Below are 26,989 nucleotides of genomic sequence, written 5' to 3'. Positions count from 1 at the left end.
TTTACTAAGTAATAGCAATATTAAACATATATTTAATATTTTAATAATTTTTAGCTAGATTAAATAAAATTTTATTTTATTTTTTTCACAATTAAATAAATTTATTTTTTAAAAATTAAATAAATTAAATATCAATAAAAATATATGTCATTTTTTTAATTAAAATTTTAAATAAATTTATTTTAAAAAATAATTATAATGAAATAATGAAATTAAATAAAACATCTATTAAAATTTAACTAATGAAATTAAATAAAATATAAACAAAATCTTAAAATAAAACATCAATAAAATATCTATAAAACATTATTTTAAAAAATTAAATAAATAAAACATCAATAAAAATTAAATAAAATTATTTTATTTTTAAATTGAAACATTTAAATTTTATTAAATATAATACATAATTAAATAGTGGAGAGTCAAAATGACCATGTCACAACCTAATCCCATATTCCTCTTATCTCCCCATTTGTGTCCCACCTCCCTCGTGGGACACAATAGTTCAACATATTTGGAACTAATAGTCCGGAGCAAAAATTTTGAACCAAACAACAGACTATTAGTTCGGAGAGACTATTAGTCCAATCCCATGGCTCAATTCTTCAAAACAAACACCACCTTAGATCACACATTTTAAGCGTGATTAATAATGAGATAAGATCACACATCATATGCATTTCTTATCACAGTTAATGCATGTGATAAAAAAAGGGTTCGACATATTTGAAAAATAATCAATATTATTTTTGTACGCATTTAAAGAATGTAATACATACTATATACTATCCTTTCAATCACATCCACAATGAACGAAATAACGTCATATATTTCATAAATAAAAGTTGAATGTTAAAAAGTATATACAAAAAAAATTAATAAAAAAGATTTAACTGTGATTATATATATTAAAAAAATGAAAAAACTTAGTACAAAACTAAGGGGACAGCCCATGGCCACCGCCCAATCCCCAGGACATAGCTTATGTGAAAATCCAAGTTCTGCTGCTGGGAAAGGAGTTCTAGAATTGATCTTCACAATAGCAATATCGGTATGTGAATCAGCATATATCACAGTACCGGTAAATGTTTGGCCATCTTGCAAAGTCACATCAACCTGCAAGGTTAACCATTTTGGAAATATAACTAATCAGAAATCATAGAATGGAGTGTACATCATACTGCCACAAAACGTGCCACATAACACAATGCCTTGATGACAATAAGTGCACACTATCTTATGAAATAAATCTCTTCTATTTGTTAAAATTTGAAGAACAATAGAAATATGAAGGGTTCAACCACTAACCTTGCCTTCGTATTTAACTTTTTTGCCATGAGAACCCATCACAAGATGAGCACAAGTTAAAATAGTAACATCAGAATCAATTATAGTTCCAGAGCCTGCACTATATGCGTAAGCCTTCCCATCCATCCCTACCAACACAAACAATCCTACTAGTCAAGTTCTCAAACAGCACATACATCCATCTTATAAGCACACAATCATAAATCTGAAAATATGGAAGACGGAAGTCGTCAACCTATGCAAGTGGATATCCTAAACTTTAAAAATTGTATCTAGACAAGAAGGGGCTTCTCTCATTTTTTTCCCCCTTTTTTCGGTGTGTGGGTGGGTGGGGGGATGTAAATAACACAAATATGATGCACTAAATTAATCCTATGCCACCTAGCCATTGAGAAAAAGCCACCACCACAAATCAAATATTAAAAGGCATAAATCCAGCTAAAGCATGTAGACAGTTCATAAAGAAGGGACAGCGATTTAATAATGTAAAACAATTAATAACTAGAGAAGATATATCAGCAACATTGACTAGAAGAACTTATTGTTACTAGTCCATCAGTGTTATTGAAGTAATGCCTCCATAGTGGTCTTAATTTCTCTTGTCCGCCTACATCCCACACTGTGAATACCACATTCTTATACTGCACTTTCTCCACATTGAAACCTACACAATATATATGAATTTTAATCAAATCACGTATAATCAATATTTAGTTCTTTCTAAACATCAATAGCATACCAAATTGTGCTTTTGACCATCAAGCTAATTCCAGATGTACAAATAATGAAGTCTTTGGAAGACAATAAAAGTAATGCAAAAATGTTATAACTATGTGAACCAAAGGAGAAATCCAAAGAATCCATCCTACCAAGCTACCATTCAACGTTTGAGCAGAGCTATAAGTCCAAGGCTATAAACTGATAGCTGATTGTCTCAGTCTCTCAGATAACAAATTACAAGAACACTGGTAAGGATGGATGCAAAAGCAACCAACGTTGACTTCTATATAATCTTTTGTAGTTATGTGTTCACGTTAACTAATAGGCATGAGAATTCTAACTAAAACAAATGAAAATAAGTGTCACTACGTTTGCAATAGGGCAGCCCTATTGCATGAACAATAGTGGCTTTTGCCAAAGTAGAATACAGTTGTTTAAAGCAATTAACAATTGTATTTTGCTTGAGTAAAAGCCATAATTGTTCTGGCTATAAAATGAAATTCAAACAATGAATCAACGTAAAAATTGAAGGCAAAAGTATTTATCGTATTCCCATCAAAAATATAATAAGTAGTATCTCATATTCACCTTCCATTAACCTGAACAAGCAAATAACACTCATCACCATATAAAATGTGTACAAGCAAAGTTCAGTCAAATTTTTTGCATTGAAATGTAAAGAATATCAAAGGGCAATGACAAGTAGTGTGTCTTGGTGCTGAATTATCATATATATAGAACGATGAAAAAACAGGGCATGAGAAAAAAAGAACAAGGAAACCTAACTTTCTCATCAAAAGAAGTATCTTCACCAAAATCAATAAAGTTTTTATGTTTGTCATTACCAAAATAATACAGAAAGGGCCAGAGCCAGTCATTCTGCAACACCAAAGAATTGGTCACTGGAACATATGTCATATGGACTAAGCAAACACAAAAATCCAATAATAATTAAGAAAGATTTCACATAAGAGAAAATGTAGATATGATGATTCTTGTCATTTTCCCTCAAGCTATGTTTCTTTGCTGAGGGTTAGAAAAAGGAAAGGGAAATAAAATTAGTTGAATATTTTTCATTTGTTAACTACACAAAAAAATTCAAATTTTTTAGAAATTCCTATTCATCTTCTTCTCATTTTTTTGATGAGCGAAACCAATATCATTATACAACCTGCCAAAGCTACCAGCCAATGCCATTAGAAGCAAAATCAGAGAAGCTAACAGCTTGTATAGATTTTAAAAATTCTTCGTCTAACATGATCAAACAAACAACAAAGATAGAAACACCATTCATAACCAGATACATATACAAAACACACAAAGAAAATATACAATAAAAACCAATCAAACAAACAAAATACATATTAAATGATGGAATAAATATTAACCCCCTTTTGCCTAATAAAACCCAAATCAATGAGAAGATTAAGATCTGAAATGAAATGAACAAAAATCGATTTAGAATGGCTGATTTCAACAAAACTTAGAATATTAGAATAGAAGAAAAGAAGAAAAGAGAAGAGAAGAGAAAGGATATACCTCAGTCGCTCTTTTTTTTGGGGGGTGAATACTTCAGTCGCTCACCGTCGCTGCAGGCCACTGCTGCTGCTTGTAGTCGCCGCCGATCAAAGGATGTAGGGTTAGGGTTTGGAGAGAAGAGTGAGAGATAGGTTTGTGAATCTCAGAAAAAATGAATTGAATTGTGTTGTGTTGTGTGTGTGGGCTGCTCTACTGTGCAAGAGGAGGGAGAAAAAAAAAAAAAAAAAAAAAAGAAGTCATGGGCGGTTTGAATTTTTGCGGATCAGAGAATAGGAAATTATTTTATATAAAATGAAAATTAAAATTAAAAAAATACATACAATCGCACTTATTTAGAAAATGTGATTAAAAAAAAGAAGATATAATCACACTTATTTAAAAAGTGATATTAAAAATAAATATTATCACACTCCCTCAAGTCAAGTGTGATTAAAATATCAATTTAATTTTTTTTTATCACACTTCTAATAAAAGTGAGATATTTTTACTTGTTAAAGTGTGATCTTTAACTGTTTTTGTAGTACTTATGAGGTAATTCTTAAAAATAGAGAGACAACATTTCGAGACAAAAAGGGGATGATTCAATTGAAAGAACCCAGTCAGGGAATAAAAAAAATGACTTTCTACCATTTCCATGTGAATTTATTTATTTATTTTTTACACTCGGAAAATGTTAGCAGATTAGTAACTTTAGGTTAACACAACTCCATAAACCCAAACTTCTGGGAGCCTCTAAATGCAATCCAAAAATTTAAAGCACAACAACTACAAAACAAGAATCTTTGGCCACCTGTGATTTCTCATTCATTCTCTTCTCACCAGAAATCCCCACAGTTGCAAATCCCATCCCTGAAATGATGAAATCGACTCACATCTCTCACAGTTATCTCTCTTCTTGCAACAACGCTGACATACTTCAGTGCCACATGGCAGTCTCCACAAATCCTCAAATTCTTGGTTACAAGAATGGGCTTGTCAGGGCCCAGACTAAGAATTCCAAACGTAACAGCTAGTTTCTCATTGTGATAGAGGAGAATGCTTTCCTTCTCCTCCTCTTCAACATCTTGAAGAACAAAACTAGATTCAGAATGATAACCCAACTTCTTCATCTCCATTACCATCTCCTCCAATTTCTTGTATATTTCTGCTGAATTCGGGTGTGATTGATCTCCACCAACAAATCCATGGACAACCCCATTTATTTCAACCCAACTACATCCTGGGCTTTTCTTGAATCCTCGATTCCTCTGCACGATTCTAACATTTGCAGCATCGTCCCATCTCCCAACAGTGCTGTATATATTCGATAACAGAACAAAATTTCCAGTACTTTCAGGTCCCAAGCTCTGGATCTTATTTGATACTTCTTCGCTAAGTTCAATATTCTTATAGTTTCTACAAGCAGCAAGCAATGCACTCCATACACGAACATCAGGATCAAATGGCATCGTTTCAATGAAACTCCGAGCCTCATACAAGAGCCCAGCACGCCCCAAAAGATCGACCATGCACATGTAGTGTTCCATCCTTGGAACTACAAAGAACTCTTGATTCATAGCACAAAACCACTTTTTCCCTTCGGCAACAAGTCCTGAATGGCTGCAAGCTGATAAGAGACAAATGAAGGTCACATCATCTGGCTTTAAGCCTACAGTCTGCATATCATGGAATAGCAAAACAGCTTCAATACCGAGCCCGTGAATACCGTACCCGAAAATCATAGCATTCCATGAGACAATATCTCTCTTACGCATCACATCAAAAACTAGTCTGGCTATATCAACCTTACCACACTTCGAGTACATGTCAATAAGAGCATTACAAATTGAGGTATCTGTTGTAAATCCACGCACAATAGAGTAAGAGTGGCCACAAGCTCCGAGTTGCAGAGCAGCCAAGTGTGAACAAGCAGGTAAGAAACTAACCATGGTTGCCAATTCTGGCTCAAACGCTGACAATTGCATCTTGTGGAAAATACCCAGAGCCCCTTCTGCCTTGCCATTCTGTGCACACCCTGAGATAATAGCATTATATGAAACCGAATCTTTCGAATCCATTTCGTCAAATAATCTCATCGCATCCTCTATAGCTCCACACTTTGCATACATTGAAAGCAGCGTGTTACCCAACATTACATTAAAAATAGACCTTGATTTAATTATGTAACCGTGTACCCTTCTCCCTCTTCTCAGATCAGTCAGCTTTGAGCAAGCTTGTAGTACAATCCCTAGTATAACTCGTGACGGACATATACAATCCCTGAGAAGCATTTGGTCATATAATTCCAATGCCTCTCTCACAAAATCACATGAAACATACACTCCAATCATAGCACTCCAAGTAACCTCATTTTTGACCCCCATTATATAAAAAATCCTACTTGCATAAACTAGGCACCGACATTTGCCATACATGTCCAAAAGCCCAGTTGCAACCACCACATCACTGTGAAAACTCCTCCTCACACAGTAACCATGCACGGATTTCCCATGCCTCAAATCGTTCACTTCGCCAAGTGCAGGAAGAACTGACACAACCGTAGAAGAGTTGGGACTTAATCCTGCTTCCTGCATCTGAATAACCATTCTTATCGTGTCACTATACAGCCCGTGAAGAGACGAACCGGCAATCATTGCATTCCAGGCTACTACATCTCTATTAGACATATTATCAAAAACCTTCTGTGCTTCAATTAAACACCCACATTTAGTATAAAAGTCAACCAAAGCAGTGCAAATGTAGACATCAGACTCCAGCCCAAGTCTCCTCACATGATCATGAATCTTCCTACCATCTTCTATGACCTGTAAATTAGAACACGCTTTAAGAACAAATGGGTATGTGAATTTGGTGGGTGTGACCCCAGATTCAATCATTTTGTAGTACAATTCGATGGCATGGTAAAACGGTCCTTCCCACGCATAAGCTCTGATCATCTGGTTCCACAAGATGACATTATTTTTCCTTTCTGGGTTTGGAATTGTATCAAAGACCCGACCAGCAAGCTCAAGTTCATTACATGTAATGTACAGACGAGTTAGTTTATCCAGCACAATGGCACTGTTGTTGCTGGTGGCAGTGTTGCCATTCTTGAGGAGATGCTGATGGACTATCTTGGCTTCTCTGAGTGATTTTGATTCAATGCAGGCATCAAGAAGCTGCCTGTAAATATGGGTTATACAACTTTGACTACTGCTGATCAAGAACAGAGGTATGTGTGGTCTTCTGACACGGCTTGCGCATGACATCCCCTTTCTCTGCTGCTCAAAAGGGAGCATCAGCTGTTAAAACACAACCAATTGGACAAGTTGGCGCATAGTTCTAATTCTAAACTGTTTATGAAACTCCCAAACAAAAATAGCATTCTACCATTTCCATGTGAAATCTAAGACACTTGCCCCAATCTTTCAACAAATACAAAATTTAACCTTGTTAAATATTGTTAACAGAAGGAAAAAATATTATAAAAAAAAGAAAAAAAAACTACAAGATACGTGAGACCAAAGAAAGAAAAAACAAAGTGAAATAAACATCTCAAGCTACACATTGCATATTGCCCTCCAATTGCTAGAAATCAAAAGTAGAGGTAAAAACTAGTATAGCAATTCCTCAGGTAAAAATTGTTTCAATGATTCACAACGATATGTCTAAGGTGGACATACAAGGCCTTTTTGACTGCCTTTTCATTATATATTAATGAATCAGCAACCTATAAACACCAGTTAGCTATGCAGCCTAACCAAATAACTTGTTACCTCTTGGCCCTAAACTTGGAGACCCATTTATGTTGATTCAGATCCCTTTGCCAAAGCAGCTTCGCATTCTTGATGACGATGTTCTCTCTGAATGAATCAATTACCAAAAACCAGCATCAAGAAACAGAAATAAATTCACCCAGTACTTGTATCATTACATGAATTTTTCATTTCTATTAAATATATCAAGTGGAAACCATGTTGAAAGTAATAAAAAGACCTTGTTAACCCAGTTTTGATATATGCTGTTAGTTCTCCCAGTTACTGTACATTCTATTACATTTGGTTCAGGATTCTAACTTCCAACCTAATCTCCACCCCTGTTGTGCCCAAAAAAGAAAAAAAGGAGAACAACAATAAAAGAAAAAGTGCACACACACTATCAATATAATTTTTATTTTCAATTCTTACTTCTCTTAGGAGAAACATTGGTCATGCACTGTTACTTCCTAAAGGAACTTCAAGTCCAATAGTTTCCTTTGCACCTAAATAAAGGAAAAGCAGGTGCTGCAGACTGCAGAAAATCTAAGACGGGAGGACATCACATGACACAAAAGTCATGGAAAATTGCAGCCTATATCAGTTTGGTCAGTTATGAAAATTGTACATACATGAGCCCACACACCCACATTGGTGCCACATATTGCCACACCACCACCTCCTTGACCCTTGGTTCCACGTGTCAGCCTCTTGAGCTGACACCTAGACCAATCTAACCCCATTGGTGACACAACCTCATGTGGCATTGTAGACTTGTAGTTTTGAAGTGCCTGAGTGACCAATGGCCCTCACATGGGATTGTTGGATTAATGGGGTGTTGTGGCCACATTTACAGTTACAACAGGTACTTTAAAGTTTAAGGCTTTAAATAAAGACTTTTCTAAAGCAACTAGCTAGCCCTCGGGCTTATAATTAAACTGAAGCTACCTTGAACAATAAATGGATGGATGAAGCTGTGCCCTAGACTTATTAAGATGTTGTAGTTAATTTGATACTTAAACAGTTTTTTCAGGGTAGTTGCAGATAATTCTCTCTGCATGTCAAATTTGCTTGGGGTTACACACCGCTTTGGTGCTTTCAATGCTATTACTTTAAAGGATAATGCATTTTGCAGGCCAAAAACAAAAGAAAAAAATGAAGATATGAAACTTACCCTTCTTTCCCAATATGGAAGAAAGCAAACAAAATCATAGACCGGAGTAATGGTTGATACCAAAATAACATTGAGACCAGTAAACATTAAGAGTGCTTTCATAGGCTGGGTTCTATGTGGCATCCTTCTTTAATTTAAGCTTCTCACCTACAACCACACAAAATATAGATATTAATCAGTGTAAGAAAATAGATAGTACAAACTCTTAGATAGAAAAGCATGTTTAAGAAAAATGAGAACAATAAATAAACTGATGTAAAAACAGTCAACAAGAACCCTTAAAAATAGCTGTTGCAAGGAAAGAGCAAACGAAAATGAGAACTAGATTTCAAGCTAAACCTGTACTTACTCATGGTTCAGACCACTTATAGGGATATTTTCTCAGCTAGCTAGATAAAAATTAGTACTTGCATAGGTGTTGACAATATCTACTAGGACTTGATCCTATGCTTCTAGTTTGGGCTTCCTGACACTATCTTTATCCCAGTAACTAAGTACTAGATTTCAGTTTCTCCGCTTCTCTTTGCACTGGTTTTGGTTTGTTTTGACTAGGATATGCCCCAAGGAGCATGCTGGTTAATATTGCTTTTGTTTTTCTCTTGGTGTGAGTTGTGTTTGGATATTAAGGGGAGTTTGTTTGCCCCTCTTAAGTTAAGTTCATAAAATCTAGTGATTTGAGCTGTGTGGCTGCCCAATTCAAGCCTCTCCCACTACAATGTCGAAATTTATTGAAGTAAATCTACAAAAACTGAGCAAGAAACACAACAATCACTAACGATGATGATGGCGAACGACAATGGTTATAATAATAATAATAATAATAGTGCTGCCAAGTATCACATCAAGCTGAAACTAGCAAGGCAGTTATGAAAATACAACTCAACTCAACAAGCCTTGCGTCCCAATTAATGGGATTAGTATATACCCATTTCCTAGGGCCGTGTTTGGTTCATGGCTGTGGAGTAAGTATAAAAGCATCCCAAAAAAAACAATGAAGCAAATAGTAACAATTCCCTGTTCACTATTGTATCCTAGCTTTTGTATACAAAACATCTATCATCCATCAAAATACAGAGTCATGAGACACAAATAAAGAAAAGTAAAAAGGGATCTCACAACAAGATGGGATGTACCCATTGAGAATTTTTCACAAACACTTGATGGACCACTTAATTGCAAACAGTCAAATGATTCTCTCCCTGCCTAAACCCACAATTTTGATTAATAAGCACAACAACAACTATATATTTGTATATAGATATAGTTGTGTGATTTTAAGCATAGAGGTCGAGAAAAAGGAGAAGGGTTACCTGAGGAGGAAGACAAGGCTCTCTCTCTCTCTCTCTCTCTCAAATTCGGTATTTCAGTAACTATGGCGGTTGTATTGCAGCAATCGAACACAAGTCGTGTTATACAACATCATGCTTCGAATCAAATTAACCAGGGTGCACTCAGTTTGGTTATGGACAAGTTTTTGGGTTTTTACTTGGTATTTTTCAAAAATATTTAATTAATATTTTTTATTTTTTAAATTTATTTAATCTAATGCTGTGTTTAGTTAAATGATTTGATGAGAGATTTGAAAAGAAAAATGGAAAAGATAGGTAAAACGTAAATAAAATATACTTATCTTTCAAATAGTTTCACACACTTTTTTTCATTTTCTTTTCTAAATTTCCTAACCAAACCCCATGTAAATATATTTAAAAAATTAAAATTTATGAAATTTTATGGTCTCAACATAGCTGTATTCTTCCTACAAACAGATTTGTTTTTAGAGGTGTATTTAGGGTGGGTTTAAAATGATAAAAAATTATTCAAAAAATTTAAAAAATTCTTTTCTTTTTATTTTTTACACATTTTTTTCATAAAAAATTAAAAAATATCCTAAATATACTAATATTTTTCACCTCATGTTTTAACAAAAAAAGAAAATCAAAAAATTACTAAAATAACTTATTTCCAAACCAACCCTTAATGTTTTGATTTTATTCAAATTATAAAATACTACTTTGTTTATATATTTACATATTTGTTTTTAGGGGTGTATTTAATATTTTGATTTTATTCAAATTATAAAATACTAATTCATTTATATATTTAATATAATGGAAATGCTACGGATCTAAGGAAAGAGAAGGCGTGACCGCACTTCCAAAAAAATTTAAATTATAATTTTTTTTTTTTAATTGAGTGTTCAAGTCAATAAAAAATAAGAATTTTTTTTAGGGTCTCTGGTATTAAGACTTTATAGTATAAAGGACATCCAATATTTTTATAATGTCTAAGGTCTCTCAATTTGATCCAGAGAAATTCTGCTCCAGAGAAATTTCAATCCAGAGAAATTTACATTCAGAGAAATTTCAAACTAGAGAAATTTTTCTCTGGTTTGTTTAATTTTTTTGATTTTCTATGTTTTGAAATTTCCCTAGTATTGAATTTTCTCACAAATAACTCTGTGATTTACTGTTTTGCTTGCCTTCACTCTTGGTGTCAAGCAAATTATGGGAATTTCTCTGAAGAGAATGAGAGATGAAATCAAACAACACCAATATTGCTCTCCTTCTCAACAAAAGGGTTTCAAAATTTGATTTCACAAACATTGGGTTTTATACAAATTAAGCATTCCAGGTTCCAGCTCGAAACCAAAGAATTTCTCTGGACCAACCCAGAGAAAATTCAGTTTAAATGTGTATTTGCCTATGATTCTAAATCTTCTCCAATTGAAGAACCAGAAAACAACCAGTGTATAAAAGCATCACTATCTGTAAACACTACAACTTCATCATAATGAGTGGTACCAGTTATTGCTGAACCATCATCTGCAACAACATCCTTGTATTTATGTGGCGTAAGTCCCCCTTGCAGTAAATGCCCATCGAGAAGGGGACACAATGAATCACCATTAAAAACAATGCTCTCCCTAACTTCATTCCCCTCAATCTCATGAACATTAAGTGGATCATTCAAGGAACTACCCACGCAAGGGCTCCTGTTTAAGCCCAAAATATTGGACAGAAGCTTCAAGGCTGCAAATTTTGACCAGATTCACTTGAGCCAAATTTAGAAATGTCATCTTGGCTTCTACTTTCACTGTCACTGCAAACCTGGCCTTCCTTTGGTTCTTCATGTGAGGATTGAGCCTTATCATTCTTACCATCAAGATTAGCCAATGGGCTTTCTAATTGTTTTTCCATAATTTCTAGAGCTCTACGGGTATCCACTGGCTTCCATTCACAATTGACAAGCGTGTCAGCCCAATCGGCATCAACTTCTTGTTTCGCAACTTCTTGCAAACTCGATAAGATGTTTCTCTTGTGCTCGGATTCAATATGCTGCATTTGCAATTCTAAGTCTTTAAACTTCTCATTACAAAGAAAACAGGACTAGAACTTCCAAGACTACTTGTTCTGAGCAAAACCCATGGCTTCTGAGAAAGTCTTTGATGCTAAACCATCATTATCATTGAATGAACTAAAATGTTCTCTCAAATCGTGAATTCTGAGTTCAAGCAATCTTCGTTTTTTCTCTACACTCATAGAGTTCCAACATGATCGAAATTGATCCATTCTTCTCTTGTGGCATAACCTTCTTTAGAGCATCGTGCTTCCTTTGTTTACTGAGTTTGGGGTTGATGTAGGAGAAAGAGAGACTAATCCGTTCTTCTCTTGTGGCATAACCTTCTTTAGAGCATCGTGCTTCCTTTGTTTACTGAGTTTGGGGTTGATGTAGGAGGGAGAGGGAGAGAGAGAGAGAGACCAAACTCAGTTTTTGAAGCCCTTTCGTTTCTTCTTAAATTTCTCTGTGATATATGAGTTTGGAGTTGAAGGACTTTAGATATCATAAAATAATATTGTAAATCTTATCCATTATTAAAAGTGGGAGAGGAATTTTAGACTAATTTTCCCTAAAAAATATCATCTATTATACTAAAAATTTTAAATTAATTTAAAATTATTAAAATTTACACCCCAAAAAAATCTATAAGCATATCAATAAGTACTAACATGCACCACTAAAATAAGGGTGGCAATTCTAAACCAACAGCATTGTTGTTGCCCAAGGCAAAACACAAAAACTAGACCATTGTGCATCAATACCTATTCATTAATCATTATTGACAGAAAACATGCATATAATTTCACAAAAGCAAACATAGAGAATCAACAGACATTTCTTACAAGAAAATTCTAAAACATTACAACCCTAAATAAAATTCCTTTCCAATTGGTTTTGGTATTACAAACTATAGCTAAAATCCCAAGTAACCATTCTACAATCCCTTCCTAGTTCTGGTAGATACATCAACATATTCATATTATTATTGGCACATACATAAGGAATTTTTGCATACAACACCTAACATATGTAATTTACATGTGCAGATCGGGGCGTAAATACAATAAATTAAGCTCCCTCCCTGCACCGCAAACAGGATGGTTCCACAGCACTCGGCCGTCACATGCAGTCCACCGGACATGGAATATATATAGTTTTGATCCATTTGAAAACTTGTCGGTGAATTTTGGTCCACCGATTGGAGCCAATCTTCAAGATGGTATGATAAAGGAGTGCACAGTTCATCACTCCCGTGGCCTGGCGTGCCAGAGAGAACTAAGAGCTCGAAGTCGGGAGAAATAGTCATTTATTGCAAGGAGGGCTCGGGCTGATTGTCTGGTTGTCAGTATACGATGCATTTGTTGTAGCGTTTGTTGTCGCAAACTATCAGCCTGGTAATTGCCAAAAAGAAAACTCAATGACAAAAATTGATCAACTGTAGAAATCCAGATTTATCAATAGCAAAAAAGAAAAGCTAAGAAGTAAGGACACAGACACACAACACAACACCAAGAAGCCAATATGACAATTTTCAAAATATGCATGACGTGACATATGGGGGACACATTCAATAATATAAAATTTCATGTATTATAAGTCATATATATAAATACTTCATTCATAGATCATTAATAAAAACAAACACTGATATCCAGAACTTAAAAGGAGGGATTATTAGGTATAAATCTACATTTTATTTTTAAAAATTATTGGATCCCAAGTTATTTCATTCAAACTTTTAATGTGTTTCAAGCAATAAACACAACTCCCCCAGGTATTCAAAGTGTGTTTGGGTCTAAAGTTTTTTAAAAAAATAATACGACTTCCCACATGTCGAGAAGACGTGACATGTCCAACACAGACACATCACCTTCTTAGATAAAAAGATACTTCACATATAGCCCAAATTAACATAGATTTACACGCCGGAACACTGGGAGACATTTGGACGTTCACCATTCACTTCTATTATCAAGCGGAACAAAGACATAAAACAATGGTTGCATAATCGGGTAAAATATACAAGCTAGCAATGATGCATCAAATGAAAAGAAGAAAAGAAACTTGAAATCTTACCACAACTATAATTAAGCTTTGTCAGTAAGAAATAAAAGCACAGGAGATATAAAAGATTAACAAAAGATTACCCAAAAAATCAATAGAAGAGAAATTTACCTGACGGACAAAACCTTCAAGAGTTCCTAACTTTCCCATGGCCATTGCCATTTGACCCATATAATTTGCCACATTTCCTGATGATCCTGATGGCCCTGAAGAAGATCCACTGGCCAATGTCTCAGACAGAGATTGCTGCAATGCTTCCATACCCTGAGAGAGTGCGTCCTCCGCTTGCTGTGATGATTGCTGTAAGTTGTAGATGGCCATTAATTGTTGTTCCGTCAGAGGCTCTAATTGATTCACGAGGAGCTGCAGTGACATTTGATTCAATCCACAAAACAAACTGAATAAAATGATAAAACAAATAAAAAAAGAGGGGAAAAAAGCCTACAACAGTGTTCGGAACATGTAAAAATATTTAACATGTAGTGTTGACTGCATAAATGGCAGATATCAAATGATTTTGGAGTGACAAGTTTGTTGAAAACATTTTCTGCCAAGGAGTTCAAGACATTTCAAAACATTTTAGCACAAAGCAAGCAACTGGGGAGGAGGGAGGGGGAGGAGTTGGGGAAGGTGGCACGTGAGGTGGCTGGAGTGTGGAGTTAGGGTTATGGTTTTCTTAGAAGATGAAGACAAGGGCAATCTTGTCTTTTCGCATTAAAACTTGACTTTGACTAACAAATTTCTTCCCCCTTCTCAAAACAAGCAACCTTACTACAAATTTTGCTAACTTGGATAGAAAATGTAATGTCAACACTTTAGTCCAAAACCATATGTGGAATATTGGGCTATTTTTAAAAGACAATAACATAAAGTGGTCTGGGACCATAACATGGGGGTAAAGTTTGCCTTTAATTTTAAATAGATTTCAGCAATCTTCAGTAAAGACAGCTTAAAAACCAAGCCATCTGCCATGGGGTTAAAACCACAGCCTCTTGCTAAAGAATTTTTGAAGAATAAGAGAGAAACTCAAATCTAAAAAACATTCACTAAAATCTTCCCTACACCAGCAGTATATTTATAAAAGAGTGGAGCCATAAAGAATCTCACTTTGAGAAGTTCAGAGGAGCGGAAGCCACCGATCCACATAAAACACCGTTCTGCAGGTGTTTTCCACATCCCTGACAATATGTGGAAAACATCAGCCTTGGCTGCATTGCCTTTCAGCCTGAAAACATCATCAAATTGTGTGATGACACTGTCCACAATAGTACGAAGTTCGGTGTCGATTGCATGTGAATTGACCGCTGCCCTAAGCTCATTTATCTGCTGATTGTGCTCTTCCATCCATCGTGCATATTCTGCATTAAATGCCAAGGCCCCTGCAAAAAAAAAAAATGGAATTAGCAAGGCTATCTTTCTCTACAGAAAATCCATTTTTTTGCAAATTCAATTCAATTCAATTATAGGGACAGACGCACAAAGAAACAGAAAGATAAAAACAGAGAAGGAAAAATTACAAAGGAAAAACTGTGTAATCAGTCATTGTAAGTTGTCAAATCGGGATACGAATCATGTATCGTTTTTCTATTTTTCTGAATCGTGTATAGTATCGTATCATGTATAAGACACTATCTTAATTCACCATTTAGGATTTACTATATAATTTGCGTATTTTAAGTTCTCAAAGAGCTTGTCCATAGTAGAAAATTTTAAACTTTAATCAGTGTAAGTAGGCATAAATCAACCACACAAGATACATAATACTAAATAAGTAGATATTTATCAACAAAGTAGAGAAAATAAAAGACAATAACCATTCTCTTCTAAAAAGTATTATTTTATAATATGTTTATGAGAATTTTGTAAAAATATTTATTTACTAGAAACAAGTATAAAGAAATTTAATTATTCATGTATCGCATATATTGTAGCATGAATTGCGCCTTTTTTTTTTTTTGGGATTGGCACTGGGGTGTCCGGATCATGTATTATATATATGTATCGTAAGATACATTTAATTTAAGATTTCTTTCTAAAGTTACCGAATCATAAGATAATGCCAACACTGACAGGATCCACAGGCACAAATCAAGAAAAAATTCACAATGAAGTGCATGGAGATGCAGTAAGAAACACTATCAAATAACCAGTCAACTAAGGCCTTGTTTGGGATGCTACCTTTTTAGCCAATTAGCCAAAAAATTACTAAATTAGCCAATTAGCCAATTAGTCATACCAAAAAGTCAACAATTACGGCTTCTCTCTACTTTTTGCACAGCTTTTCGTAATTAGTCAAAAAGTCATCCCAAACATACAAGTTTTTTTTACCTACCTTTTTAGCCAATTAGCCAAAAAGTTACTAAATTAGCTTGTTCCCAAACGAGGCCTAAGACTAGGTACGTGATCAAAGCAGTTGTATGAGTACCTCCCAAAACCAGGTTTAACAGTTGATTGGCTAATGGATAACCTTAAACTCTGAAACACAAGCAGAGAACCTAATAATCCTAATGAATAATGATAGTTATTGATCATCATTGACATGCAAGTAACCCATCACCGCAGTATATATATAGAAAGAGACGAGGTAAAGAAAGCCGGACAATGAGACTACTAGTTTACCAAAGCATGGAGAAACAAAAGCCAGATCAACATGTTTATTGTCTTGTATCCAATTATAAAGACACCGGTAACTTTCATCATGACCATAGAACAAAAGCTTTCATATTTCATTCCAAAAATCAGTAATTTACAATACAAACTCCACATCAATTTTTTAGCAAACTGCTAACAAAAAAAAAGAGAGGAACTCATAAAGAGTCTCTAGAAGCACAAGTTGAAAACAAAGAGAAGCAGTACAATAAGGTATGCATACCATTTCCACCCGATGAATGGGAGGACTGATCTCCTGAGTTTGAAATGAATATTCCCTGAAAAAGAAAAAGACAAGAACAAATTAGTGATCTAAAGGGAGTGAAACACATAATAGTACTTTATCTGTTAGAAAAAAATAAAAATAAAATACTAATATACAAAACATGTATATTCAGAAATGGATAAAAGTATTAAACCTGCTGGCGGGCTCGCTGCAGCTCCTGCTCAAGTTGGGTCAGCTTCAGCCGGCTGCTCTCCAGCTGTTGTACATAGGCCTGTTGAATAAACAATGAAAAATAAAAAAGAGAGATTCAAGTTAAATTCAACTTTTTATTAACACAAACTGCTGCAACATTATTCATACTTTTAAACAGATCAATTAATAAGGCAATGTTTCCAACAGATTATTAACCAATATGCATTTGTTTTTTACAAATACAGGAAATATAATATTCAGAACAAATAATTGACAATTGAAGTAACACAACCTACTTTTTTTCTCAATCGGCTTTTTCTGGCAGCTTCACGATTCTGAGCAAGCCTCCTTAACGTCTGAAAGTAATCATTTTGAAAAAAAGAAAAAAATTAACAAAAATTATTGTATCATTTGAGATATTATAAACATTACTAGTCTCAATTGTGTATAACCTTCTGATCCAATGTTTTCTCCTTTGATCTGTCGCTTGAATCAGAGGCCACAAGAGCATTCGATTGACCCATTTCAAACTGCACAGGGAAGTACAAAATTTTAATTCACAACTAAAATATGTCAACAGCCAACTCTTCCTTACAATGAAGATTTATTCATTTACTTATTTATTGGGATAATGCATGACCAATAAAAAAACTACATTTGAAATCAGAATGCTGCAAGGTAAAGAAACAATTCGCACAGACACTACACTAGTACAAAAAGGAAGTGAGGTTGGTTTCAAAGTTTTGCTCCAAAAGTACCCCAACTCCCTAAATTTAGAAAAATAAACATAGTAAGTAATTACTAAATCCGATATATATCTACAACGAGACTATGAATACCTTGGTAACTTTAAGTTTTAATTAACACCTGCACTTGGTGAATGATTGACCCTTTTCTAATTGCCAAATAATTCTCTCATCTTCTTCCTTTGACAGTATCAGGCAAACCCAAAAAAGTGTCTTAACAAATTTACTTCAGCCCATTCCTGGCTTTGTATTTTTAAGGAGACTTGAGCCACTAAAACACACCCCTACTTAACAAAATACTCTAAGAAAACTAAAACATTATTTGAATTCTTCCCCAATTTCCATCTCTTTGAAATACCAATTACATTCACTTTTTAGATAAAAAGATTTTTTATGAAAATAAATGCTTTTGGTTTCGACCCTTACAAACAAGTAAATTTTATACGTAAAATATCATTTGCACTGCCCACCCTTATTTTTTGTTTCCCGAATTATAAATAAAATAGAAAGAAATGGATAAATACATGTATGGCTTACACCAAACATTTTATGCTTATCGCATGTGCCATACCACAATTACGTGATTAAAAGCTAAACATTAAGATATTAGATGTTTAAGATACATTACCCTTTGATTTTTCTCATCTGTATCCACGTCTGTTGAGGTATCAGTTAGAGGACTGGCAGCTGCCATATTTGCCTCCCCACCGTTCTCACGATGACTGCCCGATACAGAAGTTAAGTTCAACTGCTGTCCCTTTTGCAACTGTAATGTCTGAGACCCCGCAATAACAGCAGATAAATTTGTATTGAAGGCAGCAAGTGACTGAATATCCAAAAGAGACACAATCACATTGTGAAACGACTTATAATTTAATCAAGTTTAGATCATGTACAAATGGGGAAGAAAACCTAAATCACCTTATTGAATGAGCCAAATTGGAAATCAGAGGCTCCTATTGGATTAATTGAATTTGTTGGTTGGGATACAGGATCTAAAGACAATAAGTTGGTCAGTCAAATAATAAGCAACAAAACAAGATCTCAATGTCAGTCATACATACAAATAAATAAAAACAAGATATAATTGAGACACTGAAAGAAAATCCACAGAGAAAATTAGGTAACATGAACGACAAAATTTGTTTCTTGGACTCTAATACCCAAACCACATTACTATTTCTGCCAAGTTCTCTGCATGAATTCAATGGGTAACATAATGACATATTATACAGTAAACCGAATTCAGAGTTCAAACAACCAAGAAATGAATAAAATTCAAAGTTAGTTGTTGACAAAGAACCAAATGCAAAAATGCTAGCATAAAAGCTTTTTTTTCCAGGCAATATTAGAACTATAAATACATACTTCTACTACTGTTAGCAGCATCTGCTACACGAAATCCGAGAGATTGTTCAAGGGCCCCAAAGTCAGAAATTCGAGAAGAATGGGAAGTGCCCCCCTCTGAGCCACTGAAAAAATCCAGAAGTTATCAGAAACATTAGATTGTCACAACAGAATAATACAACTCAGAAAATCAAAGTTTTTTGTTAACCCTTCTTCCGTAGTCAACAAAAGAAAGAGTGAATTCGAATACTACCGTATGAATTACTACTGACATATATCAATGGCTCCTTGCACAGACATATGCCTGTATCCTAATGCAGCAAATATTTTAACTTCATTTCTAGGATAATTGAAGACAAGACTTCAATTCTATATTTCAATTTCCAACACTTAAGAATAACTTATACACCAGATTCGGGGTTGTGTTTTGGATCTTTTTATATTAATCAAGACCAAAACAATGTAGAAACCAAAACTTCAAACTGCACTGTGTGTGTTCATGTTTTGAGGCACGTAAAAAAGAGTAAATACAAATAGTCTTAAATCAAGTTCAAGCATAACAGCTTAATCCATGCAGGCAGGCATGCAGCATGAGCACCTGCACACGCGTGTGCACAAAGAGAAACACTTCAATTTTGTGATAGAATCACTAAAATTCTGTAAATAATTGACTAGGCTAAAGCTCAATGTGCACATCTACCGAACAGAGTATGGCCATTGTCCCATACAGGGTGTCAATCAGCATCAATCACATTAATTGGGGTAAAAGTTGATTCAATTATTGCTTAGTGTGCTTCCATATTTGGTTACAAAAGTAGTTTTTATGAGCTAAATGAACATATTTTGGGGAACACAATCAAAGAATATTTTAGAGTGATTTCCAAGTAAGAATCTTTTCGTTTGGCAATGTTGGCTTTTTGACTTTTTTGACTTTTTTAGCCTAAGACTTTTCTGTTCGTTTGGATTTCTTGTTTGACTTTTTTGACCTTTTTGCATTGGAATGACAAAATTGGCCTCCACTTGGAAATGATGTTTTTTTGACTTTTTATTTGTATATTGATCAATTTGGTAATTTTGCATCAAAAGTCAAGTGTTTTGTCATTTTGTGATTTTGTAGCTTTTTTTTGTCCATATGTAGTCCCAACTCAAAAACCAAACTGGGGCTTAATTCTTGATATTTCATGTGATGTTGGAGATACATTCTCATAATGTTGAATTATCAACAATTCTCAGCTAGCATGAGAAATTTGTGAAAACTGTAATTCTTCATATAGATGGAAAACTTGGCTAGAAGATAGTTTGATAAAATGGAAGCTTTAATCTTGATGTGTATTCTATAAGAGGAACTTGATTTTGTAGGTTCTGTTATTTATATGTTGTTTGTATCTTTGAGCAAAGCTTGACTGCTAGTTGTTTTGGCAAGAGGTATGCATCCTGGGGATAGCCCTATTTTTTGGGCTCTCTCTTTTGTAGCATTCTGCCATTTATAAACTTACTGATGCGGCGTGTTTGGCGTTACAATTCATGGAATAAGTGGACAAGCACGTGGGACAAGCCAGAAAAAGCCAATAGAAGGAATCAAGTTGTCCAAGGTCATAATCACTTGAAATTTAGTAGCTTGAATGGCAACATGTTGAAGATTAGGATCCATGACTTCACCATAGATCCTACCAGATTTGGGGCTATTTCCTTTGCTTGGGATGTCAATTTAATCAATTTTACATTTTTTGAAATTTTTTTTCTTAATTAAAAGTCAAAATCTGATTCTGTAGATTCAATCTTGATTCAAGGATCTTTAATTAATTGTTTTCCCTACTTCATTTAGTTTTTACCATTTATTGGTAAATTTTCTTAGTTGGTTAGTAGTCTTGGCCTATGAGCAACGATGTATCGACTCAAAACTCAAAAGGACAGTTACTATTGTGAGATCCCTAGTTCTCTCCAACTTTTGGGTATTATTTGTGAATCAGCTAACTTTTGATGTCTTTAATGCTGATATTCTCAGTCAATCAATAGGTTTCGATATGGGTGTATTTTCCAGTACTCAAAATCATTGTTGCAAATTCTCTTAAGTAGACAATTCCCTACATTACTTATTGATCCATAAAATAAATAAATAAAGTATATTTTCAACAACATTCAAAGTTCAACATCTATGTTATATGGAATTCATTGGGAATAGGGATGGCAGTTGTTTCCTTCTAATAATATGGTATTAAAGATATATTTCTTTACTACTTTATTCGTTCCAAAAGTTTCACTATAACAAGAAATATATATATATATATATATAGATGGACCGCATCAATTGGCTATCTCAACATTATTCTTTTTCTAGCCTACCCATATAGTCACCAACAAAATATTGTCTAATACTCAAAAGTAGAAGCTGTCCTCCATAAGCACATCCATCCCTTTTATTTTCTTTTCTTTTGCACTAGGTGGGATGTTAACGTGTTAGTGAGTTAAGCCACTACAACCCGGCGTTCAAGGCTTCTCCATAAGTTCGAACCCCAAACCTTCCTCTAGACTTTTAGAGTTACAACCGCTTGAGGCACACTCAAGTTCAGCACGTCCATTACACGACATTAATATTAATCATGATTATACTGACTAAATGAGAACGTTCTTCAAAGTTTCAACGGTAAACTAACTAATAAAGATGGAAACAGAACAATAAAAAACAAAACAATCATTATTACCCAACTTAAATTAAGAAAAATACTTCAATGAGCAGCCAAAAAATCAACAAGATAGTTCTGACAAGAAATTTTACACGGTATTTGAAATAGGCATCTGCGGAACAAAGCTCGGCATCACAGCAGAGAACCTTGTGTCATCTTCTGCACTATCCTTCAATGTTGTGCTGCCCATAAGTCATCATCATCACCACCTTGAATGCCACAACCAAAACACAGAAAACTTCAAACCCTTTTAACAAAACACAACACAAAAACAACTGAAATGAAAACACAGATACTTCTAAATCACAAACCATGACCACCAAACAAACCAGAATCAAAGATGTCTCTCTCCAGCACCAATAATTCAGTACAATTTCAAAAAAAAAAAAAAATCATCTTACAAACACAACAAAACTATAAAACCTTAAGCACCAATAATTCAGTACGATTTCACAAAATAAAAAGTTTCCTATAGAATCAACAAAAACTATAAACCCAGTTCCAAAACCAAATCAAACAGCAAAGCAAACCTTCAAAATCAAATAAATCACCAAAACAACATAGCTATCCGTACATACCAAGATAGCAAAAACCCTAAAAATAAAAAAACTTAGTTCTTCCAAAGCAGCCTACTTTCAATCAAAGCACAGTAACTACAGACCCACCGAAAAAAAAAAAAAAAAAACTCCAAAACCAAAACAAACCTTCAAAATTAAATTAATCACCTAAAGATCGTAGCTAACCGCACATACCAAGACATCAAAACCCTAAAAAAACTCTTTAGTTCTTCAAAAGCAAACTACTTTTAATCAAGAGGTAAAATTAACAGAATCAGAATCACATAAAAGGGCACTATATTTAGAGTAAAAAACCCACAAACCTCACCAAAAACTAGATGAATATTCAGCTTATGACCTCTCAAAAGTACTGATTTTGCAACAAACTGACCAAAACCCAGGAGCTAAAATCCACAGAAAGCCCTAATTTTGAAGCTTTTGAAGAAAACCGACTCTTTTTGACTTTGTGCTGTGTATATTAAACTTGGGTTACTGTACCATTGTAACCACTATACGATTTTTCTCTCTCTAGATGCTCTCGCTCTCAAAACAAAAATTCAACAGACCAACCTCGAATTTCGAGCTCTTTTCTTTAAATGGCAAGAGAGAGAAAGAGAAAAAGGCTCTTCATTCAGATGATTCCAAGCAACTCCTTACGTCAATTTCGTCTGGAGCTTTTTTCAAACTTTTCCAAAACCACCATTTTTATATTCTTTTCCCTTTTGTTTATATTTGAATTATTACCACATTGTTTCTTACAATTTTAGAAATAATTTATTTTATTATAAGAGAGGGTTTGTAATGATTTAAATATGTGTATTTTTTACCAACAAGTACGTAATTTAGCTGGTAAGAGACTATGCTAGCTTAACTAAGATTTTGGATTCGAGACTTGGGAATGCAGCTGTGTTAAAACTTGGCTAGGAGAGTTTTACCGCCCTTGTGGTCCTACCCGGTTCGAACCAGATTAGTCAGGGTTCTGTGGACTTCCGGATACCGGTGGTTTAGACCTAAAAAAGAAAAATGTGTATTTTTTAATTTTTTATGAAATATGAATTGAGTATGGATATGGATTAGATCTGAAGTGATGTGGTAAAAAGATAATATAACTTAAATATTATAGTAATTTTTTAACTTTTTAACTTTTTTATATTACGACAAATAAGGCCTAAATCTTGCTAACAAATATTATTAGATAATAATTTTTTTTTTTTTTGAAGAACATCAATATCATTGAAAACAAGTAAAGTCGAGTTGAATTATAAGTTTTTCAAGTTTAATTTGAAAATTCAGGAATATTTTGAAAAAATGGTTAAAAGTTATTTTTCAATTTTTTTTTTTGACTTTTTTGTGAGAGAGGAAAGTGAGTTAAAAATTGAGAAGTAATTTTTAACCCGCTTCCCAAAATGAGTCTTACGGGTTGTTTGGGGTGTCCTAAATAAGTGCACTTTTGGTCTTTTTTAACTAAAAAATTGAGGAAAAAAATATGGATGTTTGGGTTAACTTTTTAACTTTTTATGAAAAAATGTGTATTAAAAAATTGTATAAATTAATGTGTAGAGGAAAATTAAGATTGTAAGTTGTGCAGCCGTAATTTTTGACTTTTGGTGAATAGTGATAACTTTTTAACTTTTTAAGTAATTTTTTGACTTTTTAACTTTTTTTCAACTTGTCAAACTTGGCCTTAATAAATTTAAAATTAGATTAAAACTTGATTTGTCTACATATCGAGCAAACTTCAACAAGTTGAACATAAACCGAGCTCGAGTAACTTAATTTTTATAATACATAAACTTATTTAGTCAAGCAGTGAGTTGTTAAAGTTTCGTTTCAAAATTTAATGAGTTTAAAATTGTGTCCAAACTTTATTTATGTACATTACTTGTTGATTTCAAATGAGTATTTAACCATGAGTCCAATTGGAGGAGTTTGATTTGTTTAAAAATCCTAAACACACACTTTTTACTAGGCCTTATTTGGGAATACATTTTTTAGTAACTTCTTGGTTAAAATATGATGTAAAAAAATTAGTATGTTTGGGATGACTTTTTATTTTTTTTACGAAAAAGATGTGCAAAAAATAAAGAGAAAATAAAATCTTTGCCTTTTTGATATAGACCGTTGGTTTTTTAAATTTTTTAGTAATTTTTAACTTTTAGATTAAAAAGTGATGTTGTCAATCAAGACCTTAATATTGGCGCTGTTTGGGAAACAAGGGTTCAGGCTAATATAACCCCAAATTAAAAATAAGCCCAAAAGCCCCACTGTTCAACCCTTTTTATTAAAAAAAAAAAAATAGGTGCAGCTGCCGGACAGTGTAGGCACAGCCTACACTGTCACATTGACAAATTGTTACATCACTTGATAAATTACGATTTTGCCCATTTACATCAATTTAAAAAATTATAATTTTAGGGACAAATTTGTCATTTTAACTTCAAACATCATTTAACACATTTTTCAATACAACAACTCAAATAAAAATTCATCTCATCTTCCCAAACACAAAAACTAAAATAGCCTACTAAAAATAGCCAAAAAGCCAAAAAGCCTCATTCTTTTTACAGAAATTAATATACTTTCTAACAATTTTACTTATTTTCAAGGCATTTTCCAATTTAATACCAATATTAAACAAAGATACCCCCTTTAGCACTTGTCTTTTAATATTTGAAATTTTATTTTCTTTAATTTTAATTTTAGACTTATAATTGCATTCTAATAGTAAACTATTGTTAGCATTTTAAACACACACACAAAAAAAATAAATAATAAATAAATAAAATGGCATACAAACTTGGACAGATCAAAGATAAATTAAAATAAATAAATAAATAAAAGAAGAAAGAAATAACCGTTCAGAGTATATTTTGAAAGTTAATTATAATTTAGTGATAAAATTTATAACTATTAATAATTAAAAAACTTATGAATTTAAAATAATTTTTTAAAACTGGCAATTTTCCCAAAAAAAAATATATATATACGAATCACATATGTATTTTATTTTATATTTGTTTCTTGTGTTGGAATTGTCAAAATCCTAATGTTGAATTGGATGTGATTATTGTTATTATAAAATAGCGAAAAAGCGAGATTCAAATTATTAATAGTAGAACTATTATGATGAAAGTGAAACTTCCACTAAAATAAAGGAGTTAAATGGTTATATTTTTATAAGTTTAAGTGTATTATTTGATAAATTATAGATTCCACCCGTATATCTTCGGATAATAGGCTTTGGACCCAAATCGTCAACATGCTACGTACCGACATATCAAATTGTTATTATTATTATTAAAAATTAATAAATAAACAAATGAGAATTGTTTTTATCAAGGGATTAATTTATAAACAAATGAGAATTGTTTTTATCAAGGGATTAATTTATTGATTTTGTTGTAATTATACCCAACAAACGTCACATGTAAGATTTAGGGGTTATTTGGGGTGTCCTAAATAAGTGCACTTTTTATTTTTTTAGACTAAAAAATTGAGGAAGAAAATATGGATGTTTGGGTTAATTTTTTTGACTTTTTATGGAAAAATGTGTAATAAAAAATTATAAAAATTGATTTGTAGGGAAAAATTAAGATTGGGAGTTGTGCAGCCGTAATTGTTGAATAGTGTTAACTTTTTAACTTTTTGAGTAACTTTTTGACTTTTTAACTTTTTTACAATATGCCAAACTTGGCCTTATTATAATTTAAATAACTTTTTTTATATTTTTATATTTAATTTTTAAAAAAAATAATTTTCTTCATTTTTCTTGTTCTTACTAGCAATGTCAAAGTGGAAATTGAAGTTTTTTTGACTTGTTTAAATATAACTTTTCAATTAAAGCATTTAAATGCCACTAATAAAAATAAATAAAAATTATAATTGTTTCTTACTTGACTAATCTTCCTCTTTCTTTTTTACTTCTTCACAAAATATATTAGCATTTTCTTATTATTTTATATAACTGATCTCATATTTTGTATCGAATACAGTTTAAATTAACAATTTTAAGGTGATAATTTAATACCATCAAGTTATGATATAACGTTTTTTAAAGTGATAAATTCAAAATTTGTAAAACTATATGGATTCAATGTAATAAATTTTACTTTTTAGCAAGACAAATTGATATTCTTTCTCATTAGGCTGAAAATTTTATATTTTCTTGATCCGAATGTCACCACTTTCATAGCCAAAACCTTATGATTCTGATACAATAATAAAGGCATAATGCAAGACGTGGAATAATATACATTAACAATTAACAAATTAATATTGCGTGACAATTGACTTCTTTTTTATTACACCAACAAATTTTTAAAAAACCCATGATAAAAAAAATTTTAAAAAAATTCATAAGGTTATGCCCAACAAAAAAAAAAAACCATCAATCTGAATTATTTTTAAATCAACAATACTAGAAATACATAAATTAAACACAAAATAGAACACACCACATCATATGGGACTAATTCCTTGTAAGACATATGTGTCTTATTCTGTATTTGATACTATGTGTTAAATTTATTATTTTTCAATTATACTTGGGGTTTATCTTAAAAAAGAAGTAGCCTCGTTTGGAAAGTAAGTTTTGATTAATTTAGCCCACTAAAAAATAAAATGAATTAAAAAATTAATAAGACAAAATTTCATATTTAAATCATAATTATTTCACTTTTTTTCTCACAAAATTAAAAAATGTCCAAAGTT

General features: G+C 32.9%; 2 protein-coding genes across 20 annotated transcripts; both read right to left on the bottom strand.

Annotated features, from left to right (window-relative positions):
• Positions 1 to 809: 809 nt before the first annotated feature.
• Positions 810 to 9,958, bottom strand: LOC114258938 (pentatricopeptide (PPR) repeat-containing protein). 11 transcript variants are annotated; one of them, XR_014341740.1, is made up of 9 exons: positions 9,786 to 9,941; positions 8,476 to 8,622; positions 7,323 to 7,409; positions 4,358 to 6,848; positions 3,568 to 3,759; positions 3,417 to 3,460; positions 1,857 to 1,972; positions 1,309 to 1,436; positions 810 to 1,116 (listed from the first exon to the last, which is right to left on the bottom strand). XR_014341740.1 is itself a non-coding variant. In XM_028198938.2 (4 exons), the coding sequence occupies exon 4, from the start codon at positions 6,843 to 6,845 to the stop codon at positions 4,383 to 4,385; it is 2,463 nt and encodes an 820-aa protein (XP_028054739.2). In that variant the 5' UTR covers positions 6,846 to 6,848; positions 7,323 to 7,409; positions 8,476 to 8,622; positions 9,786 to 9,958; the 3' UTR covers positions 4,178 to 4,382. The 11 variants fall into 11 exon arrangements, 3 of the variants coding, with proteins under 3 accessions (XP_028054739.2, XP_082747084.1, XP_082747083.1); XR_003628127.2 differs by having other exon boundaries at positions 1,309 to 1,972; XR_003628128.2 differs by having other exon boundaries at positions 1,309 to 1,972; positions 3,568 to 3,633.
• A 2,673-nt stretch (positions 9,959 to 12,631) lies between these two features.
• Positions 12,632 to 23,024, bottom strand: LOC114258939 (transcription factor HBP-1b(c38)). Of its 9 annotated transcripts, none has more exons than XM_028198941.2 (12): positions 22,850 to 23,024; positions 21,815 to 21,931; positions 19,060 to 19,163; positions 18,613 to 18,686; positions 18,320 to 18,517; positions 17,398 to 17,475; positions 17,242 to 17,301; positions 16,947 to 17,024; positions 16,751 to 16,805; positions 14,986 to 15,257; positions 13,990 to 14,241; positions 12,632 to 13,205 (listed from the first exon to the last, which is right to left on the bottom strand). In XM_028198941.2, the coding sequence occupies exons 2-12, from the start codon at positions 21,910 to 21,912 to the stop codon at positions 13,059 to 13,061; spliced, it is 1,416 nt and encodes a 471-aa protein (XP_028054742.1). In that variant the 5' UTR covers positions 21,913 to 21,931; positions 22,850 to 23,024; the 3' UTR covers positions 12,632 to 13,058. The 9 variants fall into 9 exon arrangements, with proteins under 9 accessions (XP_028054742.1, XP_082747081.1, XP_028054740.1 ...); XM_082890955.1 differs by having other exon boundaries at positions 18,320 to 18,466; positions 22,850 to 22,999; XM_028198939.2 differs by having other exon boundaries at positions 22,603 to 22,982.
• Positions 23,025 to 26,989: the final 3,965 nt, after the last annotated feature.

Source organism: Camellia sinensis, chromosome 10 (assembly GCF_055761805.1).
Source record: "Camellia sinensis isolate YWXY chromosome 10, ASM5576180v1, whole genome shotgun sequence".
Lineage (NCBI taxonomy): Eukaryota > Viridiplantae > Streptophyta > Magnoliopsida > Ericales > Theaceae > Camellia > Camellia sinensis.
The sequence above is the reverse complement of the archived record's forward strand: the minus strand, read 5'-3'. Positions and strand labels throughout refer to the sequence as shown.